The sequence below is a fragment of the Neodiprion fabricii genome, chromosome 3 (genome assembly GCF_021155785.1).
Source record: "Neodiprion fabricii isolate iyNeoFabr1 chromosome 3, iyNeoFabr1.1, whole genome shotgun sequence".
NCBI classification, from domain to species: Eukaryota; Metazoa; Arthropoda; class Insecta; order Hymenoptera; family Diprionidae; genus Neodiprion; species Neodiprion fabricii.
In genome coordinates, this window is record NC_060241.1 from 15865059 (window position 1) to 15887179 (window position 22121).

General features: G+C 36.7%; 1 protein-coding gene across 1 annotated transcript in view; it reads right to left on the minus strand.

Moving 5' to 3' along the window:
- Nucleotides 1-22121, minus strand: part of LOC124177255 — a 247152-nt gene that overhangs the window by 144034 nt on the left and 80997 nt on the right. Inside the window, exon 3 of the mRNA XM_046559419.1 lies at nucleotides 694-845. Within this exon, the coding sequence (XP_046415375.1) occupies nucleotides 694-845 (152 nt within the window). The remainder of the gene's footprint in view (nucleotides 1-693; nucleotides 846-22121) is intronic.

A 22121-nucleotide genomic window follows, 5' to 3' on the forward strand; every position in this document is an offset into this window, starting at 1 on the left:
ATGATTTTCGTGGATGTCATTGGCGAACTAAATGAACTGTTATTCATCGTAATTGGACAAACTACAAGCATTTAGCATGAACAAAAAGCACTTGAGAGTCTAACCCAGCTCAGATTATTAGTTATTCAATTTCCCTTTTATTCACCAATTGAACAGTTTTCTCATAAAACTTATCAAAACTTGACTTATTGTTAGTAACTGATTTTGAATCGTTGTTACTTAAGTTCTTTTCTTTCTGACACTTTCTTGGGCAAACTATACTAGTTGATAATTTGATTAACTAATTGCATATTACCAATTAGGTTTGCAATTTGCAATTGCCAGAACAAACGATCTCAGTTTCGTATTCAATTTTAGTTTTCCAATTATCAATTACAACTGTAATTAATATATTACCGGTAAATTACAATTGTAACTGGAGTGGCATATTTTTTTTTTATTATAGTTTGTTATCATTTGATTGTAGTTTATAAATAAAATTTGATTAGTTTGGGAAAAAAATGCCCAACACTGCACCTGACAGACAGTTAGCTTTCCTATAAATAAGTATCAATTCTCTGTTTATTTTTTTCTCGAAAACAGCGAGACGTTAGGTTTGGGCTGGCTTGGAAATAGAAGACAAGGTAAACACACTGGAACCTAAGAAGCTCCCGAAAATCCCTCCGACAGTTGTTCACTCATGCATCACCGTACCATGATAACGTGCGTCGATTTGAGCCTGTAGAATATTGAGCCCCGGAGCAACGATCGCCGGTAGAGTCCTGGACCGCAGTAACGGAGCTGGTCGTCCTCCAGGACCCCGCCCCGTTCTTGGTTCTGGTTTGCATTCCTGGGCAGGCGGGGCACTGAAAACAGATAACGAATATTTATCAATTGTTAAGTGTTACGAATGAGCGATGTAACGCGTGATATTGATATATTGTCGTTTTTGGACGATGGGTGTTTTCCAAAAGGTGAATAAAAAATTTACGGAATATTTGGTGTTTTCGAAATTGTTCATCCAATCAAGATTAAGAAACCCCAGACAACTTACGGAGTATCTGATGATTTCGAAATTGTTTGTTCAGTCAAGGTTGAAGGAGTCGTCTAGTGTGAAGGCTGTTTCTTTAAAGGGTTGTTGGATATTTTTTTTTTAAAGATAAAACATTGAAATAAGATTTCTCATAATTTTTACGTTATATTTATTAACACTTAAACAAACTTTGTACATTTTTCGGAGACGAAATATTGAATACAACCTAATGTAATACTGCCTGATAAAAATGTGAGTAAATAAAAGTACAGACATGATATCTCAAAAAGCACTAGACCGATCCTGCTCAAATTTTACGGCTTTTTTATTATGCCTATACCCATTGCGTGAACTAGGATAATCATGATTGCGTTGGTAGTTTTTGTTTTACGAAAAAAAATTTGAAATTTACATCTTTTTCCCATTTGTTTAGCTCGTGAAACAAAAACTACCAAAGCAATCACGAATATCTCGGTTCATACGATAGGTATAAGTATAATAAAGATGCTATAAAAATTTCAGCTGAATCGCTCGAGTGCTTTTTGAGATGTCATGTCTACACTTTTTTTGACTTACATTCTTATCGGGCAGTATACATTAGGTTATATTCAATATTTGGTCTCCGAAATTCAGCAAGTTTGTTCAAATGTCAATAAATATATTGCGAAAATTATGAGAAATTTTAGTTCAATGTTTGTCTTAAAAAAAAATACCCGAAAAACCTATAAAAACCAGCCTTTTCACTAGACGACCTCCTTAAGACATACCGGACAACTTTATTGAGAAAGTATAGGTACACTTGACGTGCTGTATTCTGGCCGATTCAGGGTCACGCGTACTGAGCTCAAACACGAAATCGAACGAGAACTGTCTAACCTGTTGAGAAATTGGTCGGTAAAATCGTGCATCAGCTGCCAGTGCATGTGTTACCGACGTATCATACGGTTCTCATCGGTTTTCGTGTTTTCGCCAAATACGGGTGCCCCTAATGCGGTCAGAACCCAACATGTTAAGTATAAGTACAAATTACCAATGTGCGAATAGTGATCGCATCGAATCGAAGAGTGAAATTCAATTCAGAAGTCGAATCGAAGTTTCGGGAATATTTTGAATTATTTGAATTACTCTTTAAGAATCTCAAATTCTTCATCTTCTCTTTCCTTTTCGGAATGTACTGGCGAATTCATTTTTTTACAAGAGATTTAATACAAATTGTAAAAATTAATAAGCAGGTTTTTTAAGTTGAAAGACCAATGAATTCTGTTGAGAATAATGTATCATTGTATTGTTCAGCCTGACAAGTGATGTGCTGGCATCTATAGGCACTTATAACCATTGCACGCATCACGTGGTACACTTGGGGACAATGAATCTGAGACGGCTAATTTTTTGCATTAGACAGTTATGTTGGCAACACAGAGAAACCTACAGCGCCATAGTCGGCCGAGCGTGAAACAAACTCAATCTCAATAAACATAACATAACCCATGACCGTCGAATCTAACCTCAAAATTGACGTGTCAACACGTCATCCAACAAGTCATTATCCCCGCGGTATTCTGAGGTTAGATTCGATCAAAATTGACCGTCATAAACTAGCTGCCAAAAGGTCTGTTGGGGAGGAAGAAGAAGAATTTAGAAAAGAATGAAAACGCTCCTTTGAGTCATCAAATTCGCTGCCAAAAATATGATCAATAGCACCTCAATCAAAACAAATCAACGTACACGTTAGTTAACCTGACATGAATCATCTTGTCTTGTTTATTTTTCATCAGCCACTCAATATTTATGGCTTATATTCCATAAATTATATAATTATGCCATCCTGATTTTCGAAATTCTCGGTATTGGTTTGTGATATTGTTATTATGTATGTCGTTTCGACGATCTATATTTTTCATTCATATTTCTCTATCAATGACAGGTCTCCGATGAAAAAGTTTTCTGAATACTTGTACATGATATATATCTAGATTTTGGAGAGATACTTTCCCCGGAATAACTCTATTAAAATAAATTATTTTTATCAGTTCCACAGGAGTAATTTAGTAAATTCATGTTTACTTCGTTCGTATGAAGATGCAGACTTTGAGAATGTTATGACAAGTTCAGAAAAAAATGCCTGGAATTCCCTACGGACCGTTGTTTCCAAATTTTTAGGCAATGTAAAAGATGCTAATTATAAAAATGTTCCCCAAGAAATGTTAAGCAACTGTAAAAACTTATCGTGTAATATGAGTCTGAAAGTTCACTTTATATTAGATCAGCGCTAGTTTTTATATTATTGTAGTATTGAAAGGGAGGGGGATGGTTTCTAATATAATCCTGATTTTATTTTATTTTATTTCTAATTCTGTATCCTCAAACATGGAAAAATTAGGGCAACAAAATAAAAATATTGTTTGATGAGCTGTGCAGTATTTTTTTGATAAACCTAAGATATTAGTGAAATATCGAATTTTCCATCTAAATATTACTTTTTTAAGTCATGTATGAAAATGTCGACAAAATAAATAACTAGAGCTAATTTCGAAAAACTACGTTTATATCAGGTAGTTATATTTCATTTAACTCGTAGTTTGCACCTATTTGCCATTTACACAGTATAAGTTGAATCTGCTGAATGTGACGTGGAGTATATCATATGAATGTCATTTTGTATTACATTCAGGACTGCTTTCACGAATAATAACACTGAATGAACTTTAAAATTCACACAGTGAACGATCTTTCAGAAAAAAAAGAAACGCAAATCTGTGTTGTTCGTTTTATTTTAAGAAAATTTCTTCAACGTTTCTCTAATTATTTTGATGTTCTTATACTGACTTTTTTAAAATGAAATTCGAGGCGTCTTTTTGAAAGCATGTGTAATTTTATTTGAATTGCATCACTTCCCCTAATTAAATTCTAGCTATCATTCATAAGTTCTAAGAAATTGTGAAATCGATTTCAAATAATAATAGTAAAGTAAAATGGTTACGATAGTTATAACATTTTACATTTAGTAACAAATCGACGGCCATAATAAAGGTTTATATTGGTGAAGCCATATTTTCGAAAAATTGATTGTTTATGTTTGATATTTGGGTTCCCGGTTCCAACCCATTTTTTAACCGTCGGGTAATTGATAAGGCGTCTGATTAGCCTAGTATTTGCATATGAATGGTTTTATATTGCGGCAGTTGCTGACCATTGAAAGATATAAGAATTCGTTTTCAGTGAATATTCCCGAATCAGTAAAGCTCACAGCAAATATGTTTAAGCTCCTTTAATCACAGGCGTGAAAATCGCATTTATTACCTGCTTTCTCCGTATTCAGCTTGCGGTTTCCGTCAGAAAGTTAGAAGTTTCATTTCCTATGTTATAATGGAACCGCATATAGTAACTCTAAACGCCAAAAATTATTGATTGGAAAACTTTGAAGCCCTTGATTTCCGTAACAGAACTTTACGAAAATAGCCCATTCCGCAAGGGTTTCATCACCGCAATAACTCAAAAAAATGTGTGCCTTTCAGTATTTTGGAATATTTCCTGCCTTGAAAAATTGACTCATGTCAATCAAAATTAAGAGTATCTTAAAAGAAAAAATTGGTTTCTCATCAATGCTGTGGGTTTTCAATTGTAATCGTAATTCAATTACGCATTTAGTTAACAATTACTTTAACGATTTACACAATATTATACGAATAAAATTCAATCATAAATTTGAGTCCTGTTATTATATGAAATGGATATCATAAGAAAAAAATTAAAAAGACGTTTATTTGAGTTTGCTTTGTACTCATATCTGAATTACGAAAGTACATAATGGGTAATTAAATTATTTTTAAATTGTTTATTACCAAAGTGATGTGTAATTGAATTTATTTGAATTACAAATTGCGAAAGTGAGTTATAATTTTTCAAAATGACGAATTATAAAAGCTAATTGTAATTAAATCTGCTGAAATAACCCATTAGAAAAGTAATTTCCTATTAGAATGTCTTTGTAATACAATTGGCATCCAACGCAATATAATAAAAATGCAAATGCAAAATGAATTGAGGCTGGTAAGATACAATTACGCGACAAGGCATGAGTTTCATCATCAAATAGCACAGAAAAGATATCCACATTTCATTTGGTCTAGCTTCGACTCTTCTGTGCAAGACATTCTGCATGAAATTTTTCGCCTTATTTTAAGCGATTTACGTTCTTCGTCATTGGCTATGAGATTTGCAGTCCTTTAAGAATCGTAATGCTTGCACATGGGAAAAAAGGTGGTGCAGACGTTGGCTTTTGTTCGTGAAGGTTTCGCGAACAAAAGGCGTGTTACATAAAAGGTTGAAAGAAGCAGGAGTACAGCGGCACTGACCCTGTCTGACCTCACTCACTATCGGCGAGAACGACGCCTACACATGGGACTATGCCAGGAATAGCATGCCGTGACGGAAGTCTACTTTACAGATGGGCTCTCCGACGGTGTCTTTGAACCCACCGTAATGCTCTCGACAGATTATCACCTCACGATGACCCAAGGGGCTAATCACTATGCAAAGGTGGCGTACACCGACTGCGATTACATCGATTACACGAAGATTACACAGATCGCTAGGAGATTACAAGGATTACAAAGAGATTACCAAAAGACTGCAAGGATTACACGAAGATTATATGTATTGCAAAGAGATTACAAACGATTACAAGAGATTGCAAAGATTATAAAAGATTCCAGAGTTTACATGACATTACATTGGATTACATCCCATGCGGAACACTGTATCTATTAGTGGTCCATACAGGATCCACAGCTCTGTAAAAGATCTATATCCGTAATGGATAATACACATCACAGATGTCCACAATATCCACGATTGGTTTAAAGCTAGTGATGGATATCCAGTGGATGTCTGTTAATACCTGTGCACATAAATGGAGGTACTATAGACAACCACCAGGCGGCGAATGGTAACTCTTCTTTCTCGCTACAAAAGAGAGCTCTAAGTTATACAAAACCCTAGCAATTCGGTCACTAAGATTACTGTGAATTTCTCCATCTAACCATCTGCGAACTATACTAGTCTCTGACGGATATACACAGATTCTGAGTCACATACCGTCTGACCTGCAAAATTATGATAAGGCAGCTTCGATTAATCGGAAAATCGATTAACCGAAGTCGTCGATTACTCGATTAATTGCACTGCACTAGATCTTTACCTACTTGGTCGTTTTTGGGTGCCTAGTCTATGTTGCCTAGGCCTTGGACTTTTTGTTGGGGCAGAATAAAATGTACACATGACAGTTTCTGATATTTTTCATGTCACATAAACAGGAGTGGATGATATAAAAATAACGTCGATTGAAGGTAATGATTTCTTCTTCACGAAATCCATGATATCTCAAATGATGATCTATGTCAATATCTACTAGAGTTTCGGAAGACGTATGGAAAATGAACATTTGGATCTCTAATAGGTATCTATTATATATAGTTTAGGATAAAATGAATGTCTAATACAGGTATTGCGTATCCATTATGGACGTCCATGGTACGTTCATTGCAGGTAAATGTTCTCTGTGGGATGAAATTATATGACGTACAGTGAAGATCCTTGCCATAATGGTGACTTGTCTACGCAACATAAGTCCGATTCTATGTGTTCGTTTACGTGAGTGTAATGAAACAGGCATGAAATAACACTGCAAATGTTTAAAGAAATAAACTAATTAAAGAAAATTATTCCTTATTTTATTTAAATTCATCCACTGTACGAATACTTTTGTCCCTCACTGTATATACACCAGATTACAATAGTCATTAACCCCTTGCGATGACCCAATACCTGAAATCAACTGCAGGTGGCTGCAGAGTGCTGTCTTGAATGAAATAGAACAGCACAGATGAAGAAAAGAATGAGAAAAAACAGTCGTTGTGAGGAAATCGTGTCACACATCCACACTCTATTGGTTGAATTTCTTTACGGGCTGAACTCGGCTGATGTTTGGTTTTCAACAGTTTATAGTATTGGCAGCTAAGACTCGATGCGAATATTCATTGGGCTTCGCGTTTTATTACAAGTATCAGGTTCCATTGAGGATGAATCGTCTGAGTCAGAAGTCATAAAAACAGAAAAAACGCTTTCCAAAATCCACAGTAATGTCATTTGCACCAATGATAATAATCATGGATGAAGCAACATTCCTGCAGCCGTGCGATCGACGTGAAGCTGAGTAAATCAAGATTCCTGGCAGGGAATCGCCGCCAAGTTACCTTACAGGCCAGAGCTAGCGAAGAATCTTTACCCAGTCTAACTAGTTCCTTATCTTCCTATGTATAAGCACGTCGCACAGTGGTCCCAAATCCCAAATCTTAGGACAAAAATACAAGGTATTGTGTAATCGCTACAAAATACGATGCCCGGGGGTTTTCGAGGTTGCTGAACCCGAATCTGAAGTCAAATTTTCAAAAAACAAGATGGCGGCCCAAAAATGTCGGAAAATTTTCTTCAAAATTTAATTAATCTTCACGAAATCTGGGACTCAGGAGTTTTCGAGGTCGCTGAACACGAATCTATTTTGAAAGAACAGAAGAACATGCTAACATATGTATGTGGGATATAGTAGATAGGTAAAGTATCGAAATAAACAATACAAATTCGAGTATATTCACTCATTTAATGAAAAATTACATTAAATACAAACAGTTAATAAACAAACATATTTTTTAAGTTGGGAAAATTAATCGCTATCTGTAGTCGCAGCACAACTATCGTCATCACTATCGCTATAGTCACTAGATAAAACGTCTTCATTATTGTGAACACTAGCTGACTTTAACAACGCAACTGCTTCGCGTGATAAGGATTTGGTTGCCTTTGCTGGCAGCTTACGTAAACTGGAAATCAGAGGGTCGGACGAAACCAAAAGCCACGAGAAAACATCTTCCATATTGTCCTTCCTACTACATTTTCTGGAAAAATCTTGTCGGAATGATTTTATGTATTTATTACAAGCTTCCTGGGCTTCTTCTGACATCTGTCCTATTGGCAGCTTCGAAAATCGTAGTATTTTTGCCCCGTGAATTAACAGTTTGTGTACAATAGTGGGCATATGGTACCAATCATATAATAGCACGATTCAACGGGCTGTAGCAAGAGCGTAGTCTTCAAACTTCAAACCGCACGATATCACTTGTAAGATTACGTGGAATCTTTTTATTAGGTCCTCATCTAGTCCCGTAATAGATGCAGGAACGCAAAAATTTTGGAAAAAATGACGAGCAGTATTCCCGTCGTTTGTGCTACCGAAACCTTGTTTTGGCTGATCAATTAAAAGGCCCAATTTTTCCCGGAAACCTTTTTGTACATTTTTTTTACGATCCTCGATGCGTTTCTTATTCGAGGACCACTTTCCAATTTCTAATTTATACGAAATATGTAAAAGGTACTCAAAAAACCGAATCCAGGCGTGCAGGGAAGATATTCCGTACTGTAAATGATCTTTGTTTATCTTTTTATTCAACATCTTGTCGATGTCGTTGAACTCTTTTGATGTACTGCCGCAAAGATAGCATCGTTGAGAAGATGTAGTAGATGTGATTGAGTTACAAACTTTTCCATCGGCCATTGTTAACGCTAATTTGTAGATCACATTAATTTCTTTTCCATTAACAATCGTATGAAAAGATTGGAGCTGATTTATTTGTTCTTGGATACCGCTTACTTCAGCTCGCGTTCCTTCCGCAGTCTCTTTTAAGAACTCGATTTTTATCGGTCTACAAAATCGAGAGGATGAGGGTTGCGGATTTTGCCGAATAATTATGTCTTGTTGTTTACCTCATCAACAAACATGAGCTGCAGTGGCACAAGTGAAGTAAAAAGAATGATCGCATCCGATTTACCTCTATCGTCATTGCTAAATTTTTGTTTAAAAGTGCTTTGCCCGGATGTCCAGTCGCATCCCCATTTCCAAATCAAATTCATTTCAGAAATTTTATCGGATGAGAGGCAAGTCAAAACGTCTTCTTGCACTGACAATATGCGGCTCGCTGTGTGATCCAACAGTGCTTGAAGCTTCACTTCTGCCCTACTTTCAGTTATTGTTATATCATCTTTAGGCGGATAACATTTTTTTTTTGGCCTGCAGCACACATTTGTAAGATGGATATATTTTCGAGTTAAGTGCTAGCGCCCCGGAACGTATTCCCTGATACATATGTTTGGACATATGATACTCAATCATTAGAGACAGAGCAGCATCATCGGAATAACAATCTGCTGAAACAGTACGTAAAGATTGCCTGCATTTTAAAGCACTAGTAGGACTACCCACGGTGACATCTTGCATTACTTTTGCGGCATCCAATTTTCCTTCAGCTCGAATATTCATCTGAGTGGCAAAGGCAAGCTCTTCGTTTCTGGACTGGTTACGTATATTTCCGATTTCTCTTCTTTTCGTCCGTTCGCCCGAGTTTTCAAAGCTTTTCGTAGGGCGACCACGAACGCGAACTGCAGGTGATTTTTCTTTTTCTATAGAGTTCCCGACCTCATTGTTCCCGAAGACGACGAATGTGCTCAACCAATCAGTATTTTTTGGAAGAAACACAGCCTCGGTCCTCCTAGCTTTTTGCCACTTCGTTCGCATGGAATGCAATAATTGACGAATCGTTTGTTTCTCAGTCTTTGATAACGTGTACGAGCAGCATAGTTTTTGAGACAAACGATTCTCGATGACTTCATGAGCTTCCATTGCATTGTCGTTCAAATGCTTCTTAATTCGCTTCTTCTAAGCGAAATATTTCCTCGCGAGTGCAGCGAACTTCACTGTGTGTCTGCGAACCTAGAAAAAAAGAATTCAATAACGAGATAACAATATATAATTTTAGAGAATTAATAATAATACTACAACGCTGTAAACAATACAATAATAATATTGTAAACTACATTTTTCAGCAACAAATTTGGAGGAAATAATCCCTTGACTTCGTGCCATGCCGCATGCCGTGCGCCGCGCGACGTCGCGACGCCCGCTGAGCCTGAGGTCAATCCCCACGTCTATTTATAAAAAAATTCACCAAAACGAAAAAGGCAGTCGTAGGCAGCTAATCTTTGGTTACGTAATACTCAAGAGTCTAAAGAATGATATAAAACCCGTCCGGTGACTTAATTATGAACAATTATTAACTTTTACTCTACGTAAACATAAATTTTTTTCGTCGCGGGCACGTGAATGCACAGTAGATGTTTACATTCTTTGTTGCTTGGTGTGGAGTTGATATGAAAAACTGTACCGATATAGAAAATGTACTTACTTCCAGGAGAAGATTCCATTTTGTAGAATTGCAATAGCTGAATTCTACTCGAAGTTAATGCACTTTTAACACAGCCGAAGTTTTAGAGCGTAGCGCAAGACCGACGCTACCTGCTCCCGTGCTCCGTTACGAATGAGATCCCAACGGCTAAACGCAACATCTGTCACTTCCCGACCATTGAAAGGGACGCTGGCAATACCCCTCTACCTGACCCAGTACTTATAATTCCTTAAATAGAAACTTCATTTTTCGACTTCTGTCCAGCGATTTGGGATTTGGGAACACTGCGTCGTTATATTTTAGGAAATCGGGAATATTTTTTTAAATTTCGATATAACCTTAGGGTAGAAGTGTCATAAAAATCGGTTAAATGGTTCCTTATTTATTAACTGTCAGAGATGACGGATAAAACGTCTTTCTTCTTCTTCTTCTCCACGCCAGATCGCCTTTCGAACACGATTCTGATCGAACACGTATACCAATTGACTTCAAGTTTGAAACACAGATATTTGCCATCGAAATCTTGCCCCTCGTTGATTTTGGCATGAATCTGTATCCGTATTCGGCTGGTATATTATCATAAGGTTATGAAGTGGTCGATAATAAAGATAGAAACGAAAACAATGGCCGCTGGGTAGAGCAGTTAATAATATAACAGCCGGATGGCTCTGTTGACCGTTTATCCGTAATGGCTGCCCCCTGGAGCTGTCACACTCATCACGCTGTCGAACTCAAAAATATTTATAATAAATTATTATTTATTTATATGTTATCCAATATCGTAATCAATTTGTGACTCAAGCGTAAACACACCGAGTGAAACAGTGATTGAGTGGCGCAAGAGTGAAAAAGTTTCATGCCGATTATTGCTTATTATCACCAACATCTGCATCAAGGGCTTTTGTGATTGCACTCTGAGATATCGTGTAGATAAAGAAACGAATCAACGAAGATGCGATGTTCTATAATCGATACAAATTTGCAAAACAGCCCGAATATCAATCAGAAACATTTGTCACTCACAAATGGCTGGGAAGAAAATGCCCAGGAAAAGGTTGTTCGTTCGTCATGAGTCTGACGAAACAATGCTCACCAGAGCTGGTGAGAGAAAAGTCATGATGCTGCAAATCAGATTATATTTATTCGCATAACATGAGGAAACGAGTAGGTCAGACTCAACCTTCACATTTCCACCAAATGCACGATTCATTTGTGTATTGATTTTTATGTTTTGTACCATCACCTAAAATATGTCCCAATTACCAATCTGATAGAGTAGATGAACATGAAGGTTCAAATTAATAACAAACGACGCAATCAGAAACAAAGTCTGGCCACTGCTTCGAATCTCATGGTCGACATTGATACACTATAATATTCCACATCTGTTAAACGTAACGACCTTGATTCATGTGAAATACGATTGAAAAATGATAAGCAGTAGATTGGAACCTTTTCTTCAAAAGCTTATTATTTCTTATGTTTTACAGTCACTTGAACCATTTCTATCCTATTATCAATCCGTTCGAACAGAAAGACATTTCACTTTGGCAAGATGATGTTTCAAAACAAGATGTGGCCCGCAGGTGTGCCAAAAGTTAACATTCTACGTACCTCATCAGAATGAACCAACTTCCACGAAACTGCCAACCACGAACTTAACCTATCGATACTTCGACATCACTAACTGCCTACCAAGAAAACTGATAAAAAAGTCAATACCTGTAATCAAATAGTATGCTAAACATTTCCATTTTCAATGAATCACCTTACATCATACGATACGTACAAACGCAGTGATATGTTGCCATCACTTGTTTGTTTCATTCAACTACATACATAAATTACATCATGATTGTTTTTTATTTCATATATTTTACAGTCACCTGGACCATCCTTATTTGATTATATATGGACTGATTGTGAGCCACTCAGGCGAATTTATCCTTAACAAGAGTTAAACGCTAACAAAGTTGTGAAAATTATTTGCCACCGACTCCTGGATACGTTTATCAGAGTCAACACTTTTTGGCACAATATTTCCCGTCAACAAAGATAAAATTTCAATGAAATATCTACTAACAGAAATGTTATTCAACTTGCTTTTGTATTCAGAGTGATTTCACTTGCAATCAGCTATATAGCTTTCGATCTCCAAATCAAATCACTGTAAAGTTAAAGTTACAAATCATTTCTGTTGTAATTCGTTACTTTTCAAAGATAAGAACACGGAGAATGTTCCTCATTTCCCCGTTTATTGAAAAATTTTACAACATTTTTCCCAGTAAAGTGACAATTTCAATCTGACCTTTTAACTGTGACGATTTGATATTGAAACCGGAAATCAAAGCAAATTGAAGTCATGCCGAAGAACGAATATCATCGATATGTACTTTAAATTTTGTATCCTGAAGAGTAATTGCGATAGAAATTTGATAACACCCAAGTATAATCAATTTCATTCCATAGAATCGTAGTGAAAACAGCAGAGAACTGGGCAAATGGCCGAGGGTCCAATTGAAAAATAATAATGAAAAATCTTGAACTGTCGGTCAACTTGCCCTGCAGATTGGTTTCACTGCGATTGAACATGTGTATTACCAGATTCCAATGAAAAAACGAAATTATCGCCGCGATTGATGAAACTACGAGAAAAAATCAGTGTGGTAATGAAAGGAAGAGAAGAGCGAAAAAATAACTCCCTGGTGAAGTTCGGTTGCTATTTACGCGTTGGAATAGATACGCGTTTGGACAGGTCGGTGTTGGGGGTGTTTTATGTCCCGAGTAAAGTGAAAGCAATGCCTTAAGATTGGTTCTCTCTAGAACTAAGAAAGCAAACGAACTCGGAAGAAGGATGAGCATCACGCAAAGTGGTAGCTGGAACATACGTGCGCGGCCAGGATGGCCGGTTCGGGAACCATCAGAAAGCAAGAGGATGTTATGTAAGAATTAAAATCACTCCCTTGGAGCCGCTTGCTTCAGGGTCGAGACCACCGCACAGCTAAGGCCTGTCCGGCATTTTACTATTATTTCCCCGTTGAAATATCCTCGTGCCCTGCAGACACGTTGGGTATTTCACGTGTAATCGAGCTGACCGATACCTCTCAAAATCAATTAAAACTTTGTGAAATCAATTTCCTAGTTGATAACTGTGCGTGTGACTGCAGATGTCTATTCGAGGGCGCTTAGACGACAGCGGTCGATGAAACATACTTACGTAGAAATCGACGATAGCCGAATTCAAGAAAATGTTCAGTTTTAAGTGAATTTTGGAGTTGCAATATGAATAAAAGATACGGAGGCTCTTGAAAGTTGATAAATAATCAAAGACATCTTAGTTTCTTGAATTGGGTGAAAACCTTATTTTATTTTTTTTTGTTCATAATTTCAGAGAATACTACCGTGCTGGTATGGAAATTTTATCGTTGAATCGGATTTAGCTTAGAAGCTATGCATTGTTGACAGACATGATTTCGTAACAAAAATGAAAAAAAAACATCCAATTAAACATTCAATAGCACTCTGCGAACTCAAACGAAACAAGGACACACGATCCAAAATTCCATTCTCTTCATGGCTTTTGAAGATTTTATGGGTCGATACGAAGTCTGTATCAGCGGAATTTAAACCATAAAATATTCTGAAACGAATCAACGAACCGTAATCTTGATTCCTTTAAGTTCACCAAGTGCTCTCCAAGTAATGACAAATTGTTTATTTCTTTTCTTACAGAAATCAATTGAGCCAAAATTTCACAGCTTTTAAGTCAAGTTTACTCTCGCATTGAAATTCATATACATTTTTGCGACTCTCAAAGAAGAGTATTGTCTAAAATTTACATCGAGAGCAAAACTTGCGTTTTTCGAAAAACATAAGGAACAGAGATTTTTTTAATATTATAACTTCGAAATTCACTTGAAACTGAAACTCTTTTACATTTATATTATTTTGGTATAATACATGTAGAATTCGACTCACACATATAATTAAAACTAGGACTCTGATCAATTAACAAATATACTTCACAAAGTTGGACCCAGTTTTGAGAGGGTCAAGATTTTGGCCAGTTCGATTACGTCTGGAATTCCCCGTGTATGTATGATAAAACGCGTGCATAAAAAGATTGGCGGCGACTCGATGATGAAGTGCTCAAGAGTCTGCGGATCCCTGATTCCCATGAATAAGTGATACAGCCGAGTCTTAGAAAAAGTGTAAGACATTCGTCCTTGTTTTGTGGCGAGCCTGTTTCAATGTATAAGAATAATAATAATAAATGAAGGGTTGGGGGTGGGGGGATCTTATCCACCCGTCGTAACAGTGACGTGGAATCTCTTTATTTTCGTCCGAAGGTCAGGATGGAAAATTTCACCTCTCACGCGAACAGCCTCCTAACGCTTGTTCGATCAGGATCCGTTGCCAATTCCAACCGAGTCGATTTTGGTGAACTGAATGGATGAAAAAGAAAAACATAAAGAAACAAGAAATTGGTCAGCCCACGAGTAAGGCGAATCCTTTTGTGCGTCGTTGGTAACAATAATCTGCACGCTCATTCTCCCGTTATAAAAGAAGAGATTTTCTTCTCTTTGTAAATCGTTAGTTATTGCCTTGTAATTTTACTCTTTGTTCCCTTTTTCTCAAGAGAGCGTATACGATATAGGTTATACTAGACTGTTTCGGATTAGGGCAATACTGTTTGAGAGTTGAACTGGCCTAACGTGAATAATAACAATTTTGCTATCGTAGACCTTTCGTTGTAAAAGTCATTGGTATGACGAGGCACCTCTTCTAGGCTTGACATTGAGTGTAAAATCCTAGATGTCGGAAGGATTTCTTGTACAAAAAAAAAAAAAAAAAAAAAACTACGAAAGTCCAATGTACACCAAACCCTTAAGAATTGTCGCGAGAGAAGATGAGAATCGGCATAATTGGCGATAGGATTGTGTACCTATAATACGGGCATTATGAGCTACTCACGCGAACTCGAAGGTGGGAAAATCCTCAGGGACTCGTTATCGAAAATCAATGACAAAGCACTCTCTGACTCTGTGGCGAGGGAGCTCATCCCACCCAATTTTTATCAGTTTGGTAATGTTGATTAAATACATTCGTCGAATTTTTCAACAAAATGTGTACTCGCTACAGCCGATTGCTCGAGCGGATGAATTGTTCGTCGAAACTTGTTATCACCGCTTTATTTTATCAGGTGTCGGCAAAAATTAATCATTATTAGTCAGTTTTAAACTGTAAAACAAATTGCGGTAGTCTTTGAAAATAAATGACTGATTATACGTGAAAATTTAGCAATTACGATGAGAATAATGACTTATTTTGTGTAAGACAAATAATTATCAAAATTGAATTCATCAATTCAATTCAAGGGTAGGAATAATAAACTCTGGCGGATTCTGTCAAAGTATAAGAACAAGCGAGTGTTTTTTTTTTTCATTTTGCTCATCTTAGCCACCGGTAAAGCAAGGGATGAATGATGTATTACGACACAGCTTTAACAAATATAATACTTACGGCGCTCGTCGATCTTTTTTATATAATATGATTGAGTTGCATCGTCGTTCTTGATGTGTAAAAAGCTTGAAGGTGTATGAAAGAACAGCTTTAAAGGAAATACAGAACATTTTTAAAGCAGTTATAAAGTTGACATTGAAGGTTCAAATCAACTTTTTAGAATCCGAAAAGCTACTCTGCCTTGCCGAAATGTGCTTGAGGGATTTGAAAAGAAATCAATCTCAGCTCATGAATTAGTCCCTATGTATTTTTTCAAAAACTTTGAAGGGTCACACGACAAAAGTGGCTAAACCCTATTCACCGAAAATTGTTTTTTTTCCAACTCAGAGGCATTAAAATTCCCGCATGCATATCCCGGCAAAATCGTATATAAAAAAATGTATATATACATATATATGTATACCTAAGCATGAGCATGAATAGTTGCTAAAATTTTTTTTTATTTGAATAAATAGTTTTCAATAGCTTTGGTTAAATCAGCTGTGTTCTGACTAACGTCTAACCCATCATTTTTTAAATATATTTTATTTATTCATGGTACGATCTTTTACATTTTCGTACGTTTAGTACTTACACCATAATTTCCATGCGACCCCATAAATAGTTTTACAATGAGGTTCAATTTGAGCCGGTTTGACAAGGATCGAAGAATACTTTGAACCCCGTTTTTCACAATATTCGGTGCAAATTAGTGATAATAAGAATGGTTTTTCGCTTCTCTGAAAGTTTAGTTTATAGCTGTCACCTTGATCATGCGGCCTTTGATCGTTTCACGCTAGTATCAAACATTACACAATTTCGAGGATGATATGACACAATAGCAGTAATTTTTTTGACAATTACTCACAAATTGGCTCTCTCAAAAAAGTTATTGTTCGTATTAGAGTAATTAGGTCCCAAGAGGGTGGCAATTTTAATGATACTTGTAACGACACTTTTCGATCCTTATCTACTGAAATACTCTTAATTGTCCAAAAGTAATTATATAAAGTATAGGTATTATCGGCAAAATAAAACTGTTCATGAATGCAAGATGACTGTCGGTTAAATTTTTGTATCTTTCTAGCCTAATCACGTATTTTCTGTGCATAATGAAATTATGTTCTACCTTAAAGTCAGGCTGAGCAAATAATCGATTGATCATAGAGTTCGTTTAGCTTAATAATTAATCAATAGAATAGTTTATTTATTTACTTGGAAAATCGATCAAACGATTAAAAACACATATTCTTTCGACATATACAGAGTGAATTCCTAGCCGGTAAACACTCCGTTGTCTGTTACAGTTTTATGCGCTGGCTCTATAATCGGAGATCATTCGTTTGTCAGGTTGTTCAACCATTGGAAATTTGACATTTATGCACGACACGTTAAATACATTGCGGTGAACTATTTATAACTTTTAAATATCCGATGGTTGGATGCCCTGACAAACAACTGATCCATTAGTATAGCGCATGCGCACTTTAGTGTTAGTTAGACTTTAGTCTAACAGACGATGAATAATGTTTACTTCTCAGAAATATAATCTGTATATAAATAAAAATTGACGGTAGGTAGCAGAAGGTTTATATATTTTCTCGCTTTGGCACTTCGCTACGGTATCAGCGTGGGATAATATGGCATATATATACAGAGAGTTTTTCTTGACAAGAAGTTTCGTAAAAAAATTCTAACATGGTAGGCAGAGTGACTGACACGTAGTGGATCCGTACGCTATGAGCCGACCCTTTCTAAAAGGCGAGAGGTTATGGCTGACCGTCGCTGGCATCAAGCTAGGAATGGAATGGAAGCAGCATAAGGTAAGAGTATGGGCGCGGAAAGTGATGGCTTTAGATGTAAGGGCAACCATACACTTAAAGGATAGACTGGCTACTCCCATAAGAGACATTGAAGCTAACATGTAGAAAATAGAGATATTGCCCGTGAAGAAATAGCTACAGACGCATGATTCTTCCTCGTCCTCTTCTATCGCTTCGATCCCCGCCACAGATATCGTCAGACAGAGAGAAGAGTACTCCCGGCATATTTCTGTGCATCAAATGTCGGCTTCAAGCAACTCGTATGGGCGCTTAGTCTATCTTTTAGAAGTCGACGATTTGAAGTCCCACCCGTGGTGGTATCTGGTGAGTAAAATACAGAAGTGACACCAATTTTATACCATATGTATACTTGGGGACAATGAATCTGAGACGACTAAGTTTTTACACTAGACAGTTACGTTGGCAATACAGAGAAACCTACAGCGCCACAGTTGGCCGAGCGCGAAACAAACCCAATCTCAATAAACATAACATAACCTATGACCGTCGAATCTAACCTTAGAATACCACGGGGATAATAACTTGTTCGATTGACGTGTCAACCGGATATTACATAATTGTTATTTGTAATAAATTAATGAATAAATTACGAAAAATTCATGTTAATTCGAAAAAGTCGAAATTAATGAATGAACAAAACTTACCTGGAGTTCGAAAAATTATTGAGTGTAAAAATAATTAATTCCAACAAGTCATTATTCCCACGGTATTGTGAGGTTTCATTTGACGGTCATGGGTTATGTTATGTTTATCGAGATGGAGTTTGTTTCGCGCTCAGCCGACTATGGCACTGTAGGTTTCTCCGTGTTGCCAACACAACTGTCTAGTGTCAAAAATTAGCCGTCTCAGATTCATTGTCCCCAAGTATACATCAGCGATCTGATTAGGAACACTAGCAGTTGCCAGCAGGTGGCACCACAGGTGGGACTTCCCAGATGACGTAGCCAATTAGAGAGCCTCATACCGCCTCAGACCTCTTACGTATTATATCATCATTCCGCGGTGATATGCTCCCTCTATTCTATTCATAGCTCCACGGTCACTTGTCAAGCGGTCGATTCTAGGGAATTGGTTCTTGTCAGTGAAAGTTAGCTTCAGACTGCAAGCATGGATGTCAGCCAATCAAAGTTCAGCAAGTTGAATCGCGCGCGTTACACACAGGCCTTTAAAAAAAACCTCTTGGTATATAGGTATGTATATACAATATATTTCGTAATATTGTGGACTAGATACCGCTGCGCCGTAGAGGGAAGATGTAAAATGGAGATTTTCAAATGACGTTATGGGCGAGGAAGAGATCCAGCGGTGCGTGAAATTGCACGTCTGCAAAATTCGTCAACTCTTCGATTTTCGGTGCGATCAGCATACGAACCAGTTTCCCGTCGACTGTCGACTCCCGACTGTCATTTGTCACCTACCCCGGGACTGGTTATATACTACCGAGTGACGATCAGTCTGCCGCGCCAGTAACCACTTATATACAATGTGCAACATTGCGACATATGAACCAAAAACGATCCGCGAATATCCAAAACTGCGGAAATTTCACGCCAGATTACCCAATCTTTGCAACCCGGTTCATTTCACATTTTTTTCACTTACATGACAGTCCTCGCTCTGGAAAGATAAAAACAATTTTTGCTTATAATTTTTTGCTTAACAATCTTTGGTTTGCAAATTATCTTAGCTGTTTCAAAAACGAGAATGATTCATTGTTCGGAAAAAAAGAATGATTTATTGTTAGTTGGGGGATCTGACTTGAAATGCTTCACATACATATTATACTCTGTGTGTTTAAGACTCAGAATTATTAGTTAAAAAAGAATCCTTGGAGAATTGAGATTTCGTGCGAATATCTAATGCATACCAAAGAGCATTGCGGTTATTTGCGATCCCCATAAGGAATACCTGCATGTACTTAAAATATCTTTTCGAACGTCATTTCACCGCCAAAATATAGCTGTTGGTTACACAGAAACTCACGTCGTCAAGTTCTGAAGGCATATTTTTCGTATGCAATTAGGTACGTCTACATATATCTCTTTGCATAACCTTGCAAAATATTTTCGCAGAGGCTGCGAAATACTGTATCTCTACGTATACAGTGCCGGCCAAAAGTTTGGGCGCATCAGTCGAAATTTCTTACCACAAGAAATTAGATAGCGGACTCAAAAATAAAGATAATCAATTTGCCTTTTTGCGTTAAGAGGCAAGTTCAAAAGCTTAAGGTTATTTCTCTTTAACATTTTGTCTTAAATCTGATAGTTTTCGAGACACCACAATTCAACTGACGATGATTCTCCGAATTTCAATGGGAAAATTGCTCCTTCACTCATCGGAAACCCAGTTAATAAAACAAATTTTCTTTTTTTTTTTTGAATTCTGAAAAAATTCAAGCTACTTCAGTGTGAACCTATACAACTTTTTACCCTCTTGACATTTTCTCTGAAACCCCCTTGTTATTGAATTACAGCTTTGTTTTCAAAACCTTCTTTTTGTAGCTAAAAATGCAATATTCGGGTGAAAAGAAATCGTACGAAGCTTTCTAAAAAACAAAAATGTAGGTTTTGATATTCTTTTTACGTTGACGATATAAAGAACTGAGGAAAATTTTTTCCCCAAGATTCGAAGTTAATTTCCGGTTGGTAAAAAAAAAGTCTGAAAACGGCCAAGTTCAAAAATACGTACCGGGGCAAAAAACGAAAACAAAAATGGTAGAGAATTTTCTAAAAAAACCAAAATGAAGGTAAATTTGTCTTCTTTAAAATGCCGTTTGAAATGTTCGATTATACTTATTTTTGAGTCCGCTACATAACATTTAGTGCGGCAATAAATTTCGGCTGGTGTACCAAAACTTTTGGCCGGCACTGTATATAATATTAAAGTCCGAGACCTCCGAAGGTGTTCTTTGTAAATTTAAAATTTTTCCCACTGTATGGATTCGCCTAATAATATATTACAGCAATATATGAAACGTATTTTAGCATGTACAAGGGATACATACATATGGATATTTTATAAAAAAATACTTTCTTTAAGTAGAATAAAATTAAGAAATTGATAACACAAGAAAAATAATTGTCTGGCATTTATAGAAGAAACAGTCAACAGCTATGTTCTTTCTCTTTCTCCTTTTTTCTCTCTTGTTCTCTATTTCAAACGTTATGAAAATGTTGTCGTTCGGCGTGCTCGCTAAGTCTGGATTTTCACGGGCAGCAAAATGCCGCTGCCACACACCGAGACCTAAGATGTTGCGCGTCAATTTGTAACATATTCTGTCATATTTTCCGGGGAAAAGTTTACTTCCTTCCCGAAAATGAGGGAAATAAGTTAAGAGGAAAAAATATCCCGCTTTAGTCCCGCTTTGATTGAGTCCAAACTTTGGTTTATAATTCTGGTATCTTTCGTTTTTGAATGTAATCGTGTATATTAATTTAACAAATACTCAGCACGCTACAGTGTCGTAGCAAAATAATTCAGGACGTTTGATTTTTGACTGACCAATCTCCTTAAACCGGATGAAAATGTCCTGAAATTTAGGTTTCAATCCCACGTAACGGACGGAAAAATTTTCCAAAGAAGGTGTGCATGTTAATGCATCCAGGTGGCTATTTTCATTAGACAGTATTGGGATGCTGACTTGTGTTAATTGGGCGTAGGCAGCGGGTGCGTGTCGTCGAGAAACTATTTAACTCGGTGATGATATTGGGATGACATTAATGGGAGCTCATTTCGTGGCCTTTGGGATTTGGGATCTCCTTTCGCGTTTGCGGACGAGGCTTCTCGAGTTTTCAGCCCCACGCTATCAATTAACATCTGTATATACACTAATTGATTTTGGTCCGCTACAACTGCCCTAAATTAACAATTATTCTCAATTACTCAACGCGGCAATTACACTATAGGGGAGGATTTTCGGTGCCCGAAACCAGTACAGCTTGCATACGTTTCAGTTGCATACAAATCCGTACTGCGTACGCTTTAACAGAAGAACAAATTGAAGGATGTGACAAAAACGTGGCTCAACAATAGTTTAAAAATTGAAATCAACATAATTCAAGATGAAAATAATTTTCAAAAAGTCTCTGTGATTCTATACACTGAACTTCAACTTTAATCATTATTTCACTATTTATTTAAACAATTCATATACCTAGTTGGTATGATTTGGAAAAATGATAGGTTAATTTATTCATAAGTCAATACACTACGAATTGTCTCACAATAAAACAGATTTTTTCGTGACCTCGTTGACTGGGAAGTAGAAATTTAATGTTTAGAATTGTTGAAATTTATAGACGATAAACTCTTGACTTGGCAATATATTGATTATAGTTAGTGAAAATTGCACAAAGCAATTTGGAGTTTTCGGTCAAAAATTGAAAATAATCTCTTACATCGGAATTTGTTGGTATTATCAAGTTTTTTGAAATTTGGTATTTATAAAAAAAAAAAAAAAAAAAAATATTC